Source organism: Chelonia mydas, chromosome 16, assembly GCF_015237465.2.
Source record: "Chelonia mydas isolate rCheMyd1 chromosome 16, rCheMyd1.pri.v2, whole genome shotgun sequence".
NCBI lineage: Eukaryota > Metazoa > Chordata > Testudines > Cheloniidae > Chelonia > Chelonia mydas.
In genome coordinates, this window is record NC_057857.1 from 5,965,377 (window position 1) to 5,978,065 (window position 12,689).

The window sequence follows — 12,689 nt, forward strand, 5'->3', positions numbered from 1 at the left end:
GAGTTGCCAACTTTCTAATTGCACAAAACCAAACACCCTGGCCCCGCCTCCTTCCCCGCCCCTTCCCCAAGGCCCCGCCCCCACTCACACCATCCCCCCTCTCTCCGTCGCTCGCTTTTCCCCACCCTCACTCACTTTCACTGGGCTGGGAGAAAGGGATGGGGTGCGGGTGGGGGTGAGGGCTCCGGGATGGGGCCGGGGATGAGGGGTTTGGGGTGCGGGAGGGGGGTCCGGGCAGGGGATTGGGATGCAGGAGCGGGTGCAGGGTGCGGGCTCTGGGAGGGAGTTAGGGTACAGGAGGTGGCTCAGGGCTGGGGCAGGGGATGAGGGGTTTGGGGTGTGGGAGGGGGTGCAGGCTCCGGCTGGGGATATGGGCTGTGGGGTGGGGATGAGGAGTTTGGGGTGCAGGAGGGGTCTCAGAGCTGGGGCAGAGGGTTGGAGTGCAGAAGGGGGTGTGGGATCCAGGAGGGAGTCTGGGTGCAGGAGGGGGCTCAGGATTGGGGTTGGGGGGTTTGGGATGCGGGCTGGCTCCTAGGTGACGCTGACCTCAGGCAGCTCCCGGGAAGCAGTGGCATGTCTGGCTCCTAGGTGGGTGGCGTTTACCTCAGGTCAATCCCGGTTGGTAGTACAGCAGGGCTGAGGCAGGCTCCCTGCCCGCCCTGGCTCTGTGTGGCTCCCAGAAGTGGCTGGCATGTCTGGCTCCTAGGCAGAGGAGCCAGGGAGCTCTCTATGATGCCCGTGCCTGCAGGTGCTATCTACACAACTCCTATTGGCTGCGGTTCCTGGCCAATGGGAGCTGAGGAGCCAGCGCTCGGGGTGGGGGCAGCGTGTGGAGCCCCCTGGCAGCCCCTGTGCCTAGGAGCCACAGGATATGCTGCCGCTTCTGGGTGCCATGCGGAGCCAGGGCAGTCAGGGAGCCTGCCTTAGCCCTGCTTTGCCACTAAGGAATGGCCCTGCCAGGGTCCCTTTTTGACCAGGCATTCTGGTTGAAAACTGCCCTACTGGCAGTCTGGATTTGGCCCACGATCTGCCTATTGATTCCCCCAGCATATGCTATGCTCATAGGTACTGAAGCATGCGTGTCTGTCTGGAGGACAGAGCGGAGAACCCAGGGGAAATTCCTCCTAACTCCCAATAGTTAAAGGTTGGCTTATGCCAGGGTTGGCCAAACTTACTGACCCTCTGAGCTGCATACAATAATCTTCAGAAATTCGAGAGCCAGGTGTGCCTGCCAGGCTCGGGGCTTCTCTGTGCTGCAGGGTGGTGGGGCTAGGGACTTCTGCCCTGTGGGGTGGGGAGGTCTTGGGGTTTCAGCCCTGCAGGAGGTGCCTGCAGGGACTCGGGGCTCCTGCTAAAGGAGAAGCCCTGAGCTCCCTCCCCACCCCAGTCTGGTAAGCGGAGAATTGGGGAGAGGGGTCTGGAGGGCTCTGTGAGCCACAATTTAACTGTAAAAGAGCTGAGATTTTGCCACCCCTGACTTATGTCCTGAAGCATGAGGGTTTGTATCATTTCCAAGACTCCTGGTTTTAGGGGTTATTATTTTGTTACTACATCACAAGATATTCTTGTTACACATATAACAATCCTTCTCTAAATTCCGCAGAGCTATCTATTTTTACACCCCCACTAACATGGTATCTGAGTACCTCACAAACTTTAAAGTATTTATACTCTTTGAGGTAGGGGAGTGCTACTATTCCCATTTCACATGTGGGGAGCTGAGGCGCAGGGAGATTATGACCTGCCCCAGGTCACACAAGAAGTTTGTGGCAGAGCAGGGAACTGGGAATTGAATCCAGATCTTCCAAGTCCTAGGCTAGAGCCTTAGCCACTGGCCATCCTTCCTTCTCTAGTTTTTTTAAAACTTCTATAACATGTTGTGGCAATGAGTTCCACAGGCTAATTATTCATTCTCTATAAAAGTAGTTCCTTTTGTCAGTTTTGAACTGACCACCTGTCAATTTCCTTGATTGTCCCCATGTTCTTGTATTATTGTGTACCTTCTCTAGAACATTCATTACTTTTTATATAGTGTTTTCTCTTGGTTTCTCATGTCCTTGTTTAGAAGATGGGGCTCAGCTTCCATTGTTAGGCACTAGCCATTGTTTGTTTCTCTTCCTTTTGCTGCTGGGTCAGGGTGTTGCTGCTCTTGAAATTCAGGATGTGGAGATGTTTGGGGACTTTACAATCTAGTTTAAATAAAAAAAACTCATTAAAAAACTTTTGAAATCTAGCTTGTTACTCTGTTTCCTTGCCCCCCCAACCTCCGTTCTCTAGCTCCAGGAGAGAGGCTGGCTTATTTGTCCCTTATTCAGTCCCCCGGAGGGGCAGGCTACAAGAAAACAATTCCTAATGATGAGGAGACTTTGGCCATGTGGAATAGTCTCCCCCTCAAGAGAAGGAGCAGTAGCCTCCATCACTAGGGACATTGAAAATCTAGGTAAAATTGGATAAAGCCCTGGAAAATAGGCTATTGACAATTCTACACAGCCCCTCCAGGAGATGGGAGAGAGGGCCTGAGAGATTCAGAGGGGAACTGCCGTGGGATATACCTGGGATTGGGGGAGGCTGAGAGACAGAGAGAAGCTTGGCAGAATTCTTTTTTTTTTTTCCTACAGTTTTAATGGATAATATTGATTTTTATTTTTAAGCATTGTCTTCGATTTTTATCCATCCACACTTTCACAGTTGTAGGGAAAATATACATGGCGGGGACCAGACACGAATTGTTTAGTGACAGCAGACACTGAAATTCATAAAGTTAAACCTTTGTAACCACTGAAACACAAACAGTCAACATCAAGTGTCAGGATACACGACGTAAATATCCTTAAATCAAAGTTCTCAAGTGGCATTTTTTGTACTTTGCCTTTCTCTACATTTTGATTATTGACGGAAATATTTTCACGTCGGTCTGTGTCCGGTGAAATCGACGTTTATTGACGCTTGTGGTGTCCTTGTAGCTGTGTTGGCCCCAGGATATGAGAGGGACAAGATTTTCTTCAGGACTGTGGTGCTCCAAAGCTTGTGTTTTTCACCAATGAAAGATGTTACCTCGCCCTCCTTGTCTCTCATTTACTGACATTTACAGATAAAAATCGAATCCTTCTAAGCCTAGCTATAAAGAACCGAGACTTTGTGGGAGACAGAGAGAGGGTCAGTTTAGAACAAAGCGACCGCATTTAAAACCATCAAGAAGGGCTCAACAGGAGAGATATTGACAGGAATCCCCACTGATCGTTACCTCCTGCCCCCCTCAGACATAGCAGCCTCTAACAGAAGCGAGGAGGGGATTTGGCCGGGAGATCCAGCACTGTTCCACGGGGATCCTGAACTAAAAAGGACACTGGGCTCATGGGAACCTGATCTGATGAGGCTGCACAGCCCTGGAGGACAGAGCTATCCCTGGCCCATGCTGTTATTTCCCCTCTGATTTTCTATTCGTTAAACGATGAGGAAAGGATCCTGGACTGCTCTGTGGGGGAGGCTGTGTGTCCAGGTTTCTGTGGTGATGACCACTAGAGGGTGATGGTTATTGTGGCAGGAGAAGCTGTGCCTGTCTCTGCTCTTGCTAGGCCTGTGCTTTGGATACCAGGGGCTGAGCTTCCTGAGATGTAGCTGCTGCTGCCTGTAATTTGCAATTGCAACAGCCCCTGCTGTGCCCAGAGGCCCGCCTGAGCGGCTCTGGGAGAGATCTCACAGCAAGGTCCTGTTCCTAGCCAAGGTGGGGACTGTCTCTGGCTGTCACTAGTCTCCTAGGGAGACACAGGACTCTGCAGGTAATTGGGAGAGAGAACTCAAGCACTGACTGGCGATGGGCAGGAAGGGGACTCTGCTGACACACACAGGCTCTCAGTTCTGTTAGCTCTTGCTGGCGCTGATGCAGGTCCGAGAGTCCAGTGCTTCCAGGGGTGGAACAATAACCCCGGCTCCCAGCCAGAGGCGGTGGACAGGGGAGGAGAAATGAGACTGAATTGTCCCTCACCTTTCCCTACCTCAGGCTCCTGCTTCTGTCTAGTAAACATGCCGATGGAACTGGTTGCCTGCCTGGCAGGGGAACATCATCAAAAAAGCTTCTTTTTATTCTGCCTTTTCATGGGCTGGTATAGGGAGGGTTTAAAATATTTTGCTGTTCTTAGCCCGGGCGAAAGGTGCCAGATCTGCACTATCATCAAGTGATCAAGCATTTTACCAGCCCCTCACAGCCTGCAACTTTTGCACGCAGACAAAGATTGTAGAGAGGACTGGGCTTTAAAATGTTCGGGAGCCCATCCTCATCTCTCCCCATCTGCCCTCAGTGCCCTGACAAGCTGAGGAATAACACCCACCTTTTGATCGTTTCAGGGGGACAGAAAAGAGAAATGGCTGCGTTGGAGCCAGCTCAGGTAAGGCATTTTCATGGGGCTGTGGGGCTTGTTATGCAGGGAGAGGACTAAATACACAGGAAGGTGGAGGAAGGGAGAGAGTGCAAGCAGCCTGCCAGGATGTGTTCAGAACAGGGGCTGGCTTGTAGGATCAAGGAGATGATTAGGGGAAGGGAGAAATCCCTGAGCTACAGCATTTGGATCAAATCTTAGCACTTTCCTCTCTGTGCTGGGCAAGGGCTGCTGGGAATTGTTTCTGGCAGGATGAGTGAATAATAGAGCATCATTAAGAAGTTTCTGATTGAATCTCCCAGTCTTGCCAAGACCCAAACGTGAAGCCACAGATCCCAGGATGGGGGCAAATTAACGGAAAAGTGCTTGGAGCTCAGGACACAGCCACAAAGAGTGTTTTCTGCCTCTGGGCTTCCCAGCGTTGGCATGTTGGAGTTCAGTGACGTCTGAGGCTGGGTATGTGAGTGCGAGGTGGGCTTACACCTGGGGGAAAGCAGGCCTGCATTGAGGGGTCCCGTGAGAACGTGGTGCCAGGTGAGTCTAACCTGAGCTTTAGGTGAGCTATTGCCATGCCGTGCCACAGAGCATAAGGTATGGGACACTGGGGCACATGGCTTGAGCGGCGGGATTGTTCATGAACCAGCAGGTACTGAGTGGGCAATGCTTGTGATTTCAGGTCCTGGTGACATTTGAGGACGTGGCTGTGTATTTCTCTCGGGAGCAATGGGGCCTTCTGGATGATATGCAGAGGGCCCTCTACAGGGATGTCATGCAGGAGAATTACCAGACTCTGGTCTCACTGCGTAAGGATTCAGCTCTTCTCGGTTATTTGAAGCTCTGTGGTCGCTGACGTGCCAGGGGAAGCTTTGGCTCAGGCCCCGGGCCCTTTAGGGTACGTCTACACTGCAAAGAAAAACCTATGGCGCCAAGTCTGAGCGCTTGGGTCAACTGACTCAGGCCCGTGGGGCTAAAAGGAGCAGTGTTTGTGGCCTTGGTGTTTCCAAGCCCATGCTTGAGTGTCCATACTGCATTGTAACCTACACTTACAATTGCAAAACCCAGGTCTCACAGTTATACCAACGCATCCATACTGCACCATGCAGACCTTCTGACTCGGGTCTGTGGCTTGGCCCGCGTTCAAAATAACAGGGCTTGGACCTGAGCCACAGCAGGACTTGAGCTCTGACTCACCCCACTAGCAGGGTCTAGGACTCAGGTGCTGAGTGCTTGCTGATGTGAGTCAGACTGATTTGTGTGTGGATGGAAGCAGGGCTTGGGCTGAAACCAGAGTCAGAGCTTGGGCTTAGTGTGCAGTGTAGACGCACCTGTAGATGTCTGGGGATCCAGCCAGGCCTGGAGTGGCAGAGAGAGACCCCAGACAATACCTTTCAAGTAGCCCATAAATGAGCGATCAGTTTGCAGGGGTGGGGAGGGATTGAGCCCTTGTGGGTATTCCTCCCCGTCCCCTTATACGCAAATGTTATCCACAGAGATGTAATTGTTACATTCTCACTGGCCTTTCTGTTACAAAACATGTTTAAAACATGACCCACTCTCTCCCCTTTGGGGTTTTCTTCCTTCTTTCCTTTTCGCCAGCCTACTCTCAAGGGGACGTTAACAAAATGAAAAAGGTGTGATATTCAAAATGAGGCATAATTAGGCTAGGAAATCATTAAGGCCAAGAACTTAGGATAGGACATTTATATGCATAATAAGAATAAAAACATAAAACTATTACTGATAAAATTTTCAGGGGACACAAAGATTGGGGAAATTGTAAATAATGAAGAGGACACGTCATTGATACAGAGCAATCTGAATCCCTTGGTAAGCTGGGTGCAAGAAAACAAGACTTGTTTTAATGAGGCCAAATGTAAAATTATACATCTAGGGACAAAGAATTTAGGTCACACTTACGAGATGGGGAGACTCTGTACTGGGTAGGAGTGACTCTAAGAAAGACTTGGGGATCATGGTGGATAACCAGCAGAACATGAGTTCTTGGTGCACTCCTGTGGGGAAAAGGGTTAATGCGGTCCTAGGCTGTATAAATGGGAATATCAAGTAAGTACAGGGAGGTTATATTATTTCCCTGTTTGGCACTGGTGTGATCATTAGTGGAATACTGTGTCTAGTTGTGGCATCCATAATTCAAGAAGGATGTTGATACATTGGAGAAGAGCCAGGAGAATGATTAAATGATTGTAACACTTGCCTAATGGTTATGGAAGTCATATGGCCTGTGTTATACAGGAGGTCAGATTAGATGATCACAGTGGTCTTGTCTGGCCTTATACAACTCTCATGCTTCAGGGTTTAAACTAGAGATGAGGGCAAGACCTAACATGGGGAGCAGATTATCCCACATTTGTCTAATGCGAAATTTCTTGTTCCTTCCTCTGAAACAGCCGGTTCAAGTGACTGAGACTGGACACTGGATTAGATGGACCTTGAGTCTGATCCAGTCTGGCAGTTCCTATGTTCTTCTCTTCTTTGTATTTCACTACATCTCGTCTCCCTATTTCTTCCTCTTTCTCTCTGGATCCCCCTTTCCCGCCCTTCGCGGTGGTCTTTGCCTCCTCTTCCACTGTTCTCCCGTTGCGTCTCCTCCCTCCTCCCAGAATCCCTTCTTTTCAATCTTCTCCAGACCTCCCCTCCGCCTCCCCTCGGTCCAGTGTCTCCCTCAGGGCTCTGAAATCACAGCTCTCCAGTCACAGCCACACACCCTCAATCTAACCCACACACAACCCAGTCACTCACTGTCCCCCGACAAGCATATACCATACCAGTCGCACACAGAGTCAGAGAGACGCCCACCAGTCACCGGCTTCTCTGTCCAAGTCACCTTCACCAGACACGCCTACCCCTGGTAACACAGTTGCAAAAGCCTCTTGAGGTGGCACAGGGTTTGCTCCCAGTCACAATCCTCCCCGCCCTGCAGAGACGCTGGAGTAAGCAGTGCAGAGAAGTCAGAGTCCCTTCTTGAAGACAGGGGTGGCTGTGCAGGATGCACGAAGGGCAGCAGATGTGTTGGCTGCCACCTTGGCCAACACGCCAAGCTGCGGGAGAAGGTCTCCCACCTCCCCAACTCCTCCCATAGGAAAGGACGTTCAGAGACAGAACGCTGTCCAGTGGGGAGAGAACTGTGCGATTCCCCTGTACATGGGCACTCCTACAGAGGCTCCTCGTGTCCCCTCACCTCCTGAGGCTGGTTCCATGCTCTGAGAGGCCCTGGTCTCACTGCAGTAGAGATAGCCGCCAGTACCAGACTTATTCGTTTCTCTTCGCCTAGATTATGTCCCCATAGTGTGCGCAGGTCCCTGAATCAGCTATAAGGGGCACAACACCTCTCCCAGCAACTGTCTGCCTTTCCCAAGGGCCTCGGGGAACATCCCCCATCCATTGAGTTAAAACGTCTCCTCCCAGCAGAAAGAGGAGCTGGGTTTAAATCAGGGGCCATTCTTCCTAACAAATAGTTGAGGAATAGTTGACAGACGCTGATTTCCTTTCTCCCTCAGCAGGATCTTCCATTCCCAAACCTGACGTGATTTCCCAGATGGAACGAGGGGAAGAGCCATGGGTCCCAGACCTCCAGAGCTCCCAGGAAAGGGAGATCCCAAGAGGTGCTCGAACAGGTGAGGAATAGGCTAAACCACCTCAGGAGCTGTCAGTGGAATGAAGATCTGGGAATCCAGCAGCACCTTCATGTCCTCTCATCTCCCTCTTATCTTTCACTATCATAGCTGGTGTGGGTGATGCCCACATGGCGGATGTCAGTCAGGGCTGTCTACCCATCCTAACTCACATCTGGCAGGGGTCTGTCCCCTCACCCATCCTTTCTGTGTATATTCAGGAGGGGTGAGGCACCAGAATTGTTCTCTTTCCCTCTGTCTTCTGGGGACAGTTCAGGGATTCGATTCCTGATTTTCAGTCCCATTGCAACAAACCTTGACTAATTAAAAAAAAACCCCATTTTCTGATATAGCCTTCTAGCAGTATGTCCTAAAATGTACCTTAAAATTGGAATATGGGGTTTCCTGCTCCCCTGGTTATATCGTGAAGGATTTTTGGATGGGCCTGCAAGCAAAACAGCCACAGAGTCCCAGGCCCCCTTGCTCCTCTCTGGGCACACCCTTGCCTGCTGCTGGCAGCCTGTTCAGTGTCATGTCTGCTGCTGCTGTTTCTGGGAAACAGTCTCTGGCAGAGATGTCAGACTCTCCCCTTCTCATCTCTTTCTGGTCTGAGGTATGATTTGGATTGCAATAGCACCAAAGAGTCCCTGGCCTGGGCCAAGACCCCTGTGTGCAAGGTGCTGTACGAACACAACGAAAAGAGCTGACCATCTAAGTATCAGACAAGAGACAACACATGGATACAGACAGATGAGGGGAGCACAAGGAAACGATCAGACGATCGGGTTACTTGTAGCCACAGTAGGAACAAAAGGGACACATGGCTTTGCAAGTTCAGTTCCCTTTTCGCAGGTTTCCTTCCTGCCCACTCCTTGCAGGAAATCACAGGTGCCGGCTTCCTCCTTTCCCTAGGGCTGCTTGACCCCCATTCAGCCCCAGGTCCTGCCCCCACACCACCCCTTTCCCCAAGGCCCCACCCCTCCTCCACCTCTTCCTGCCCCCACTCTGCCCCTGCCCTGCCTCTTCCCACCCAGTTCCGCCTCCGAGTGTGCCCCGCTCCTCCCCCTCCCCACCAGCGCCACCTGCACGCTGAGGGACACCTGATTGCGGCAGGCGAGAGGCGCTGGGAGAGAGGGGGAGGAGTGGATCAGCGTGTGGGGCTGCTGGTGGGTGGGAGGCCCTGGGGGGGAGGGGAACTGGCTGCCGGTGAGAGCTAAGCACCCACTAATTTGGAGCACCCATGACTCCTGTCTGGATTCTCTTTTTATTCCAGCAGGGGATGACGTCATCGCCCGGAGGAATCCCGCAGGCGATAGGCCGACCATATGCAATGAGTGCGGGAAGAGCTTCAGGGGGAGCTCAAACCTCGTTCAGCATCAGAGGATCCACACGGGGGAGAGAACTTACGAATGCGCAGCCTGTGGGAAGAGCTTCCGCCAGCGCTCGCACCTCCGCCAGCACTGGAAGATCCACACGGGGGAGAGACCCTTTGAATGCCCTGACTGTGGGAAGAGCTTCAGCGTGAGCTCCGCCCTCATTAGGCACCAGAAAACTCACACGGGCGAGAGACCCTATGCATGCGCTGAGTGCGGGAAGAGCTTCAGCGTGAGCTCTGCCCTTACGAGGCACCAGCGGATCCACACGGGGGAGCGGCCCCACGTCTGTGCCGAGTGCGGGAAGAACTTCAGCGTGAGCTCCCACCTCGTGCAGCACCAGCGGATCCACACGGGGGAACGGCCCTACGTGTGCGCTGAGTGTGGGCGGAGCTTCAGCCAGAGCTCCCACCTCCTCCAGCATCAGAGGGTCCACTCGGGTGAGCGGCCCTACGAATGCACCGAGTGCAGGAAGAACTTCAGCCAGAGCTCGGACCTCATCAAACACCAGAGAACCCACTCGGGAGAGCGACCCTACGAATGCTCTTGCTGCTTTAAAAGCTTCACCTGGAACTCAGCGCTCATTAAACACCAGAGAGCGCACACGGGACCGAGACCCTATGAGTGTGGCCAGTGCGTGGAAAGCTTTAGCCAGAGCTCAGCCCTCATCATCCCGTAGAATCTCCTTCCTTGGAAGTTTTTAAGGTCAGGCTTGACAAAGCCTTGGCTGGGATGATTTGATTGTGGATTGGTCCTGCTTGAGCAGGGGGTTGGACTAGATGACCTCCTGAGGTCCCTTCCAACCCTGATATTCTATGATTCTATGATTCTATGATTCTATCCCTCAGAGAAACCACATGTGGCAGCAACCCCACTGATGGAGCATCAGGACACCAGCCAGTGTAACGCACTTGCTCTTATGAGCAAGTCACTTCAGCTCTCTGTGCTGCGTCTTCCACCTCTGTCTTAAGGAAAATGAGAACAATGGGATTCTCTGATCCTTGTTCTGCTCACCCATCACCAGCTGGGACTTTCCCAGAATTATAGGGTTTGGGAGGCTTCTTTTCCTTTTACTATAGAGTGGATTGAGTGCTGTTTCTGGAAAGCCAGGTTTAGGAGGTTTTCCAGTGAGTTTGGTTCCAGTTTCAGTAAAGTCTTTATTTGTTGCTGTGGGTCCTTGGAATTTGGGTTTGAAATGTTAAAAATTCTCAATAAAGTTTGCGTTACGGTACCACTGTCTTGGAAATTTTCTTAGTGCTCAGAGTGCCAGAGGCTAATTTCCCCAGATTGAATTATTCCCACTCAGTTTTCGGTATGCAGCCCATTTACGAATAGTGTCTGTGAACGTCCAGGAGACAGGTATGTGAGACCCCAACGTGGTGACTCAGAGCCAGAGGACTGGTTCACTGACAAGTTGGAAATATAGACTCTTTCAGCAGCAGATTCACTTCTGCCGCCTGGTAACAACTTGAACTTTTGTCTCTCCTCTCTGGATCATATTTAACTTCTTTAGATCCCATTTCAACAAAGCACTTAAAATGCTTATGTCCCATTGACATCAGTGAGACTTTAGCAAGTGTTTAAAGTTAGTAAGTGGTTTGTTGAGTAGAGATGAACATAAGCATGCGTTTTAGGGCTTTGCTGAATGAGAGTTTAATTCCCTAAATTCCAGGACTGTCAGTTCAACAGTGGGATTGTTCATTCAGGGTGGGTTTTCAAAAGCACCAGAAGGAGTTATTGGATTTCTGTGGGAGCTGGGCACATAAATCACATCTTAATAAGGGTAGTCAGAGCAAGGTGTCAGCGAGGTTGGGGCTTCCTTCACAGAAGAGAGATGGATCGGAGCTAGATTTTTAAACCACTGCACAAAGAATTACATCCTCTTACTTGTTAATACCGGTTGTTATGCTTGTAAATTTGGAGATCATTGTGATGAGTCACAGAATTCCTATTAATTGATTAAACAAACCAAACCAATTAAAAAACCAAAACTAAAAACAAATCAATGCCCCTAGAAAATAACCCTTCACTACCCCAGTGGGATGCAATCTGGGGGATTGTGCTTGTGTGACTCCTCAGTAGGCAAGGTAACACAATTAGCCCATGTTTTGATGTCAATAAATAGACTAAGCCTTGGACACTCCGCACTTCCTGGGACAGTGCTTCTGAGAATTGTTATGTTGTAACAATACAATGTCTGTTGTTATAGTGGGTGTACCTGAGGCTCTAGCCCAGAGCAGGTATTAATTTTGTATCCTATATCATAGAATCATAGAACCATAGAATATCAGGGTTGGAAGGGACCTCAGGAGGTCATCTAGTCCCACCCCCTGCTCAAAGCAGGACCAATCCCCAACTAAATCATCCCAGCTAGGGCTTTGTCAAGCCTGACCTTAAAAACTTCTAAGGAAGGAGATTCCACCACCTCCCTAGGTAATGCATTCCAGTGTTTCACCACCCTCCTAATGAAAAAGTTTTTCCTAATATCCAACCTAAACCTCCCCCACTGCAACTTGAGACCATTACTCCTTGTTCTGTCATCAGCTACTACTGAGAACAGTCTGGATCCATGCTCTTTGGAACCCCCTTTCAGGTAGTTGAAAGCAGCTATCAAATCCCTCCTCATTCTTCTCTTTCTCAGACTAAAAAATCCCAGTTCCCTCAGCCTCTCCTCATAAGTCATGTGTTCCAGTCCCCTAATCATTTTTGTTCCCCTCTGCTGGACTCTTTCCAATTTTTCCACATCCTTCTTGTAGTGTGGGGCCCAAAACTGGACACAGTACTCCAGATGAGGCCTCACCATTGTCGAATAGAGGGGAACGATCACGTCCCTCGATCTGCTGGCAATGCCCCTACATATACATCCCAAAATGCCATTGGCCTTCTTGGCAACAAGGGCACACTGTTGACTCATATCCAGCTTCTCGTCCACTGTAACCCCTAGGTCCTTTTCTACAGAACTGCTGCCGAGCCATTCGGTCCCTAGTCTGTAGCGGTGCATGGGATTCTTCCGTCCTAAGTGAAGGACTCTGCACTTGTCCTTGTTGAACCTCATCAGATTTCTTTTGGCCCAATCCTCTAACCCTCTCCAGAGCTCATAAAGAAACAATACATCAGTAAACTAGATTCTAGCTAGTGGAGATCACTGGAACTATGTTGATATACACCAGCTGAGAATCTGGCCCCAAACTTTTAGTAGCAACCTGGTGGAATTTCAAACTAGGTTCAGAAATCCTGAAAATGCTTTTGAAATGTCCCTTGTGGAAACAATCCAGTGAGATTTGGAGGCAAGCTATCAAAGCAAAAGG

General features: G+C 50.5%; 1 protein-coding gene across 8 annotated transcripts; it reads left to right on the top strand.

Moving 5' to 3' along the window:
- Positions 1-3,602: 3,602 nt before the first annotated feature.
- LOC102944173 (zinc finger protein 436) lies at positions 3,603-11,722 on the top strand. 8 transcript variants are annotated; one of them, XM_043530358.1, is made up of 6 exons: positions 3,603-3,779; positions 4,345-4,385; positions 5,053-5,179; positions 7,895-8,011; positions 9,282-10,051; positions 10,221-11,722. In XM_043530358.1, the coding sequence occupies exons 2-6, from the start codon at positions 4,362-4,364 to the stop codon at positions 10,257-10,259; spliced, it is 1,077 nt and encodes a 358-aa protein (XP_043386293.1). In that variant the 5' UTR covers positions 3,603-3,779; positions 4,345-4,361; the 3' UTR covers positions 10,260-11,722. The 8 variants fall into 8 exon arrangements, with proteins under 8 accessions (XP_043386293.1, XP_043386295.1, XP_043386294.1 ...); XM_043530360.1 differs by having other exon boundaries at positions 9,285-10,051; XM_043530359.1 differs by having other exon boundaries at positions 7,898-8,011.
- Positions 11,723-12,689: the final 967 nt, after the last annotated feature.